General features: G+C 42.0%; 1 protein-coding gene across 1 annotated transcript in view; it reads right to left on the reverse strand.

The window, feature by feature from the left end:
• Positions 1-10,000, reverse strand: part of DRD2 (dopamine receptor D2) — a 1,643,650-nt gene that overhangs the window by 237,090 nt on the left and 1,396,560 nt on the right. The window contains exon 6 of the mRNA XM_044081065.1: positions 5,431-5,441. Within this exon, the coding sequence (XP_043937000.1) occupies positions 5,431-5,441 (11 nt within the window). The remainder of the gene's footprint in view (positions 1-5,430; positions 5,442-10,000) is intronic.

Genomic DNA, 10,000 nt, shown 5'->3' on the forward strand with positions numbered 1-10,000 from the left:
ACTTTATCCCATCAAACCCAATCTATGCTTTCACTACAAACTTATCCCACCTTACAAAACTGCAACCCACACTCTACCAAGAATATCCCCTACAACACCTATTACTTATGAAAAAAAAAAACCCATACTACATAAAGCAGATTCTAACATCTCTACTTATATCTGGGGATGTACACCCTAACCCAGGCCCAAACACCTCCCCCTCTACATCTAAATCCATTCAACTAGCATCCCTTAATGCACAAAGCTTATCTAACAAAGTTCCAAACCTTCAAGCCTGGCTACACCATAACAAACCAGATATCTTAGGCATATCTGAAACCTGGTTAAAACTTCATATAAAAGATGTGGAGATAGTACCTCCTAACTACTCCATTATCAGGGCAGACAGAACCCATAAAAAAGGGGGTGGAGTAGCTCTACTCTACTCATCCTCTCTATGCATTACTCCCTACAATAAAACTATTACCCAATTCAACAATGCTGAATTAATACTAGCCCAACTTAAATTAAATAAACACAAAAATATATGCATAGCCTCACTCTACATTCCCCCTGGCGACAATATCTCCATACTTGAAGATATCCTCTCCTGGTTCTCAACCAATATATCTAATGAAACCATCATTATGGGAGACACCAACATCAATTGGTCCTCCATTCAATCCCATACCCCCTCCATTAATATCAACCTGTATAACTTCACTCAACTCATCGACTCCACTACTAGGCCCTCTAAAGACCTCACTACTGGCAGTATTATAGAATGGATCTTAGTCTCTCACCCCCAGTACTACTCTGATAGTGGAACTCTTCCTGACTCTCTAAGCGACCCCCTTCCCATCTTTGTTACACGCCTTCCTTCTCCCCTACAAGTTGCCCATAATTACGTCACTTCCAGATACCAAAAAAACTTCAACCCAGAAGCCTTCTCTAACGCCTTAAAATCATTCAACTGGTACCCCCTAAAAACTCTTCTCCTGGAAAGTGCTATCACTCACTTTAATTCTACTTTCCTAAATCTTTTAGATATATATTCATGCTCCCTTAAAAACTAGAAGAATAAAAAACAAAACTACCCCTTGGCTAACTAAAAGCACACTAACAACCATGCGACTAAGAGACAAAGCCTGGGCACGCTATCAAAAGCACAAATCTCCCACTACCCTTAATGAGTACAAAACTCTTCGCAACACAGTAAAAAGCTTATTACAGCAGACCGTCAAAACTACTACTCTTCTCTTCAAACTAAATACAAAACTGACCCACAAAAATTCTGGAGAGGTATAACCTCCCTCTTAAAACCTGGTACAACTGAAAACCCAAACCCCAACCCAAATGTACAAGACATTGACCTTGCCACCGAGTTTAACTCTTTTTTTCATTGACTGTATTTCCAAATTAACCTCTTCCTTCTCATGCAACCATCCACCTCCTACTTCCACCTGTCCCCCTACATCCCCCCTCTCCACTCTATCACCCTACTACCTCTCAACCCCCTACATTCTCCATGAAACCATTCCCTACTTTGACTATAAAAAACTCTTGCAGAAGCTAAAACCATGCACCAATGCCTCCAATAACATCCCCTCACACTTCCTCAGCATAGCTGCAGATGCTATCGCCCTCCCAATTAATATCCTAATCAACCGCTCTATACAAGAAGGTCACGTTCCACAAATCTGGAAAAAAGCTTTTATCATTCCCCTTCATAAAGGAGGGAAAAATACTAGTATTACCAACTTCCAGCCCATCGCTATCCTCTCTCCTATTTCAAAAATTCTAGAGAAATGTATCCATCTTCAACTCCTTCCCTATTTATTAGACAACAACCTACTAACTTCTAGGCAACACAGTTTCCGCCCTAATCATAGCACTATGACAGCCCTCCTATCACTCCTTGAAATTGTGAATAAAGCTAGAGATTCTGGTCTCACTGTAACTACCATCCTACTTGATCTCTCCAAGGTGTTTGACACTATCTCCCATAACCTACTACTCACTAAACTCTCAAAGCTAAACCTATCACCTTCAACTCTCAATTGGTTTAACAGCTATCTCTCAAACAGGCAACAAGCTGTCAAGTGGAAAAACGCCATCTCCTCTTTCCTAAACACCCCCACAGGTGTCCCACAAGGTTCCATATTAGGACCCCTCCTCTTTAATATCTTCATAAATGACTACTATCACTCTATCCCCCATGCTAACATCATCCAATACGCAGATGATTCTACAATCATCTGTGCTTCCTCTTCTATTCCAACTCTCCTAAAGCTGACTCAAGATGCCTTCTCCACCACAGAACAATGAATGAAAGATAACCATCTTGCACTTAATGCAGCTAAATCAAAACTTATGATATTTACCCCCTCTAAAACCAACACATTTGACTGACAACTATTCTCCATCACCAGTCAAAATAATACTCCACTTGAACTGGTATCTGAAACCAAACTACTAGGAGTTCAAATCGATGATAAGCTTAAATTCGAGTCCCATCTACTACTAAACATTAAAAAAAAAAACACCAAAAACTCTGCCTGCTCTACCGACACAAATGATTCCTCTCATCAGCTACCAAACTGACTCTCTCTACCACATTTCTCTTACCCTTCCTTCTATATGGTGCCCCTCTTTTAACTAATCTACAATCATCTCTCAAAACAAAACTATCTACCTGTTATAATAAAATAGCCAGATTTGCGACTAGCAATAAATCTTCAACCTATCACTGTGCACCACTGCACAAACTAAATTGGCTTGAACCTCCCAACTACCTCTCCTATACTCAGCTCACATATGCACACAAACTCATTTTTCAACGATCCCTCTGTCCCTCCCTGTCCACTACCTTTAAAATTCACCACAATCAAAGCCTTCTCAGATCTACTAATCAAAACCTAATAGAAGTCTACAGACCCCTGCGCCCCCCAGGACATAACCTATTTTCCTTTTCCCTAGCACGCCTATGGAACTCCCTCCCTCCCTCCATCCGTACCATCACTAGCCTCCCTACCTTTAAAAAATCACTACACTCCCACCTAACATCCACATGGGAATGCTCCTGCTCCCACCCCACATAATCATTCTCCACTCTCTACAGTCTTCCACCTCTCACTTTCTCTATTACAGCTAGTAATCAATTTCTTAATAATACTTATCATCCTGAAAACTTTCTGCTTCTATCTACTCACTTCCTTATCCTTCAAAAAAAAAAAAAAATATATATATATATATATATTTTTTTTGTTTCTATTTTGCTATTTTTTATATATATATATATTTTTAACTTTACTGACTGTAACCTCTGTACCGTGTTATGTCTTGTATGATATGTAATGTAAATCTCTGTAACATGTAATCTTTGATGGAGCTTTTCTCCACAGGAATCCATTGAAAAAGGCTTCACTTGGCCCAATGGACTATCCTGGTTAACCAGCAGCAAATAAATAAACAGTATCATGTGTATGTGGTACTCTAAGGTTTATAAGGCAGTCATAAAATGAGATACATGACTGCGTACATTGATCATATGGTCTTCTGACATGATCCCACTGAGTACTGGTTTGGCAACCATCATCTTTATAGAGAGAGGGGTGTGCTTAAATTGTCTGTCAGTATTTGATTAGTACAATAGCATCCTCATGCTTGTCACTCTTGTACTTTTGGATGCATTACATTTGTACAGCACCAGTTAGTAATATTTCTCAGACGTCTGTGACTACATCTGTCACCAGAAATGAATTTACCCACAAAAAGAAACATTTAAAATACTTTTTTGATAACATTAAGTGATTAAGCTCCCACCAATACTGAAATGCATAATCAAGTGCAACAAAAATATTCTACTTAATCACTTTGTGAAAACATGAGTAAAACAGCATCATAACTAAAAACAGTATCAGAATTTACTAGCCTTCTGTTTCAAGATGCATTTAATATTCATGGAGTCATTCAGACCTAGTATCTTTATTGCTTGCAACTTTAGCTGCCAATATAGCTACTTAATATCCAATAACAGTACTTTTAAATATTACTGTATAGCTAGACATTCCACATTCTGATTCCTTTATATAGGCAAGCAAACTGTGGAACAAATAGGTAAAACTGCAACATTTCATTAGTACTTGAACTATATTTGAAAAATGTCCATTCGGTGTCCACTGCACAGTTCAGATGTCTTCAAGAATTCAAATTCCACCCGTGCAGAAGACAAAGACAAACAATCAGTCACACAAACACAGAAGACTGTTTTCGTCTTCTGAGTCTGTGTGTGACTGGACGCAAAAGGTGTTCTTAAAGAAAAACACCCTTAAAAAAATATTTTTTTAAATTAAAAGAAAATTAATCTCCTGGTATTTTTTCTGGACAATATGCTATCCTTTCTGTTTTCTGGACAGTGTCCCTTAATTCTGGACAGTCCAGAAAAATTCTGGACAGTTGGCAGTATGTGTATGTGTGTGATGTCCCTCCTCTAGGCCGGTGATCAAGGAGCCTCAGTCCTCACCCCTGATACCAGTGTGGAATGTTGACTGGGAGAAAAATAGACATACACAGTATTTTCAGATGCAGCCCTCTGTGCCAAGTACAATTTCTCTTATAAGCACACAGGGCATACACACTCCAGTCCTGGGGCTGGGCTTCCTCTCCAGGCAACTAATAAGGCTTCCCACTGACTACTATAGAGCTGAGTCCTTAGCCAGGTGTTCCCTGGAAAGTTCTCTATCACCCCCTCTGTGAAATCAGTGCTGTCAGTCTCCCTGTTCAAAGTAGCTGTCACACACACTATCTTCCCATCCAAAAATGCTGTCACCTGTTTTTTGGTAACAGAGGCAGGCTATACCTGAATAGCTTCCACTTTGGCAGATTCTGGCCTGATCTTACCACTCCCTACTCTATGTTCCAGGTAGGAGAACTATGCCATTCCCACATGACACTTACTGGCCTTAATGGTAAACTCTGCCTTTTGCAGACTGCCCAGGACCTCCCTGACATGCTGAAAGTGTTTTTGCTAGGAATGGCTGTAGCTGGCAATATCATTCAGAGAAGCAAGGGCATAATCTCCTGTTCCTGCTAAGATATAATCTACCAGCCTCTGGAATGTCACTGGGTCATTTTTCATCCTAAAAGACATCTTCATGAACATGTATAATCCAAAAGGAGTCCCAAAGGCTGACCTCTCTCTCTAGCAGTGGGAGTCAAAGGTGCCTGCCAGTAGCCCTTGGTCAGATATGTAGTGGCCAGATACTTAGCCCCACCCAGCTGCTCTAAGGCTTCATCTGCCCTAGGCACGGGGTAAGCATCTGACTCTGTGTGAATGTTTAGTTTTCTTTTGTTCACATAGAACCTGGTGTTGCCATCCTTCTTTGGTACCAGCACTGCTGAGGAGGCCTTGGGCTGCTGGACTCCTGGATTACTCCCAGTTCTAACATTTTCTGTATCTCCTCCCTCAGAGTCTGACTCTCTGAGGCACCCTGATAGGTCTTTGGGGTCCTGTATCCACATGGTGCTGAACCAAGTGAGTGCACCTGGGTTTCTCATTGAACATGTCCCCAAACCTCTGTAACACTGCTCGGATTTCTCAAACATGGGTAGGGGATAGCCACTAGGACATTGCTACCCCTTCCACTGAGGTGTCAGTCTGAGCCTCACTGAGAAGATCAGTCATCAAATACTCCTCAGACTCCACCTGCGACCCACTGCAAATACTCAACACAAGGACCTCCCTATCATGGTGAGGCTTCATAATGTTTGCATGGCACAGTTTGTGCCTCTGCCTCCTGCCTAGCTGTTTCAATATGTAGTTAACATCACCAACCTTCCATACTACTTTGAAGGGTCATTCCCAAGCTGCCTGCAGCTTATTGTGTCTTACAGGAATGAGCACCATAACCTGCTGTCCCACGGCATACTCTCGGGCTTGAGCATTACGGTCATACAAGAACTTTTTCTGTTGTTGGGCTCCTGACAGGTTCTCCTGGGCCAAGCCCTTGAGCTCACTTAGCCTTGTCCTGAGGTTTAAGACATGCCACAACAGACTCCTTGTGGGATTCACACTCACCCTCCCACTCATCACAAATTAAATCCAAGGGCTGTCCTCATCCTATGCCCATACACCAACTCAAAGTATGAAAAACCTATGGATTCCTGGGGTACCTCTCTGTATGCAAACAGCAGATGGGGCAAATATTTGTCCTACTCTCTCTTAAACTGCTCTGCAAATGCCCTTAGTATGGGGTCTGCAAATGCCCTTAGGATTGTCTTGAGTGTAGAGATTAACCTCGCAACAAGACCATTAGTCTGGGGATGGTAGGGGTTCATCTTTAGGTGCTTAACCCCACAGAGTTTCTATAGAAAAGTCAGCAGCTGTGACATGAAATTGGCACCTCTGTCAATCAGTATTTCTCTCAGGAAACCTTCTCAGGTGAAAATATCTAACAAAGAATTTGCCACCTTCTCTGCACTGATGGAGGAGAGAGTCACTGCCTCAGGGTATCTAGTAGCATAATCTATTACCACTAGGATATAGTTTTTCTCTGTGGAACTTGGGGTGCGCAGAGGCCACACAATATACATAGCCACCCTCTAAAACAGCCCAATCACAAACAAAGGCATCAAAGTAGTATTACCCTGTCTCCTGCCTTGCCTACTTTGTGGCACTGTTCACAGATTCTGCAGTACCCTGTTACATCCCTTTGCCATCTCACATCAATAAAAGTTCTGCATAATACATCTTTTGGCACCCATATGACCTGCAAAAGGAATGTCATGAGCTATGGTTAGAAGTGCCAGATGGTATGCTCTGGGCACTACAACTGCTATATTACCTGAACTTCTAGCCCTCTCTGAGAGTTCCACTCTTTGTTCCAGTACAGACTTCCCTCTTCCTTGAGAATCAAGTGCTTTCTTAGCTATTTCCATCAAACCTCATAATGCAAGGTCAGAGAGCTGAGCCTATCTCAACTCTACCTTTATGACCCTTCCCAGCCTCTCTTCCACAGGAAGTCTGGTATCTTATGACAGTGGTGCCTCACTGTTAGCCTGAGTACTATCACTCACCTCTCCTTGCAGTCACCCTGTCCAAGGGAACATCAGTACCTATCAGCCGCTGTGGCTCACCTTCAAGCTCAGTGATACAGATTAGCTCCCTCCCTGAAATAGCTACAACACCAGCCTCAGCTTTAGGTGTGGGGTCTGTCTGGGTAGCGCTCAGGCTACCAGACTGACATGCCTGTCTCCAAGCTTGACTGCATGTAACTGCATGCACACATGGTGCTGCATTATCAAAATCATTCCCTATCAAGAAATATGTAGGGATATCCTCAAACATACCTAATTGCTTGCTTTTTTCCCACTCTCCAAGTCAAGGTGTACCCTGGCCAAAGGTATTTGGAATGGGGTCCCTCCTAAGGTTTTGACTGGATTGGGCTGTCCAAGCAAATACTGATCCTCTTTAACCACTGTAGGCTTTGCAGTGGTTATGCAGAAGGGTGTGTCTCTCTTGAAAGTGGCCTGTGTTCAATCCACTAAGATAGGATACAAACTCCAGTGATAGTGTGGTACCCCTGTTGTCTCCAGGCAACTTACCCACTGGCATGCTGTTATTCCCACTTGCAGGATCCCTCACCTTTTGTCCCCCTCCTTGCTTCATTGGTCATTTGTATGCTACATTGTCCCTCTGGTTACATTTAAAACATCTAAACCCTGATCCTGCCCACTTACCTGAACTAGTGGCTTCCCTTTTTAGTGTTGGACTTTGGTGAGGTGGTTTAGCCTACCCACCATGGGTTCCCTTATATCCATGTGCAGCACTGGATATCTGCTTCTTGTGCAGTGATGCCCTGCTTGCCAAGTAGAGATCCTCTTTGATACTCAGCTCATCTGCAGAATTACACTCTTGGTCTGCCAACCAGATTCTTATCTCCTCAGGCAAAGTGCTGAGGTCTTGTTCTCTCAATAAAAGGTCTGCCAGCCTTTGAAAAGTGGTGATCTGACACCCACTCAGTCACCTATGAAAATATGTGCTTAGCTCAGCAATATAATAAATTACATTTTCATCTGCACCTTGTCTATGCTCACTAAATTTTTTTTCTATATGCTAAACATTCCGATAAACATTGTTTAACCTTGTCATAATTTAAACAATCAGTATCTGACAATTTAGAAACAGCAGTTACAGCTTTACCATGGAGTAAGGGGGTCAGGAACCTTACCGAGAGCCATTGGTCAGCATCATACTGTTTACATATTCTTACAAACATATGAATAAAACTATCAAAATTGTCAACATTTGTTGCTTCTGGGGTTTGGTTATTCCTTCCCTATTCCCTCCATGTTCCTTGTCAAAGAGTCAGCATTTTCCTCTCATATTGACACATCTTCTCATTTTCTTCAGCCTCCAAATGCTGCAGTCTCTCTACCAATTTGCCTCCAGTTCCAGACTCTTTAACTCCAGACAGGTTTTTAAGTCCTCTGAGGAGTGAAATGTCCTGTTTCTGAGGGATCCACATCTCCATCACCAGGCTGGTTGTTTTCCTGGTTACTGGTCTGTGCTGCATCTGCGACTAAGGCTGAAATTAATTCTTCTTTAGTCAGGTTGGCATGCACCAGTCCTTTCTATTTGCACAACCTAGCCAACTAGTTCACTGTCAGCTTGCCATAATCATCTGCTGACATCTTTGCCTGCTTTCCCTGACTAAACTAAGCTAAAAAATAAATAAAGTGTTGTGAAAAATAAAAGTCTGCATGTTTACCTTGTGGCTGCAGAGAGTGCACACACCTTTAGTGACAACTGCTTACAGGCTACAAAAGTTTAATTAATATCCCACCGCTGCCACCAGTATGTGATGCCCATCCTTGACCAGTGATCAAGGAGCCTCAATACTCACAAATGACACCAGTGCAGAATGTTCACTGTAAGAAAAATAGACACACATGGTATTCCAGATGCAGCCCTCTACACCAAGTACAATTTTCTTTGGGGGCACACAGGAATTTCCTGAGGCTGTTTCTCCAGGCCCCAAATAAGACTCCCCACTGACCACTATAGGGCTGAGTCCTTAGCCAGGTGTTCCAAGCAAAGTCCTCCACCACCCTTTCTGTGAAATCAGTGGTCTCATTGTCCCTGTTCAAAGTAGCTGTCATACACACACACACACACACACACACACACACACACACACACACACGCACACACACTCTTTGAAATGTTATTTCCACAAACACACACACACACACACACACACACACACACACACACACACACACACACACACACATGCATGCACATACATGCATACATACACACACACATACACACACACACACACACACACACACACACACACACACACACACACACACACACACACACACACACCTGGGAAAGCCTGGAACAGCTTACCTGCTCTGCCCACTCCACCTAGACTATAAGGTGGATTTGCTGCCAACAGAACACCTAAAGCCAGCTACTTTAAGGCTTTTACCAGGTTACCCAATTACACTTAGTAAAATTAATACTTATACAAATGGTAGTGTTTAACCAAGCAGCAAACATTAAATATTTTCTAAAAGATCAGCCACAATGAAAGGTGTATATATATTTAATAATAAATGATAAAACAAATGAAAATACTGAATATCTATTTACAATAAGCACCGGAGTTTGAATCACAGGAAATATAAAAAAACAGCACAGATGGAAAGACTCAGGCAGGTAAAGAAAAAATAGCAAATCTCATTGTATTTTTAACTGTCTGAAAAACTACTGTTCCTTGATTACTTACTAAAGCAAGGCAAGATGAAAGTAGATGATTGTCCTGTCAGGTCCAAAAACAGAGTGCATTCCTCATATCTCTCAGTACTATTCAAGTACAGTTTCAGTGCTGGCTACAGAATTATATCACATCTGGTCACCTGAATCTGTGATTCCCCCACTACCCTCTCACTAGAAACTGAGCTAGGATCTGGCACTGATGTGTCACAATACAGACACATAACT

This window comes from Protopterus annectens, chromosome 8.part0, assembly GCF_019279795.1.
Source record: "Protopterus annectens isolate FY-2018-M chromosome 8.part0, PAN1.0, whole genome shotgun sequence".
NCBI lineage: Eukaryota > Metazoa > Chordata > Ceratodontiformes > Protopteridae > Protopterus > Protopterus annectens.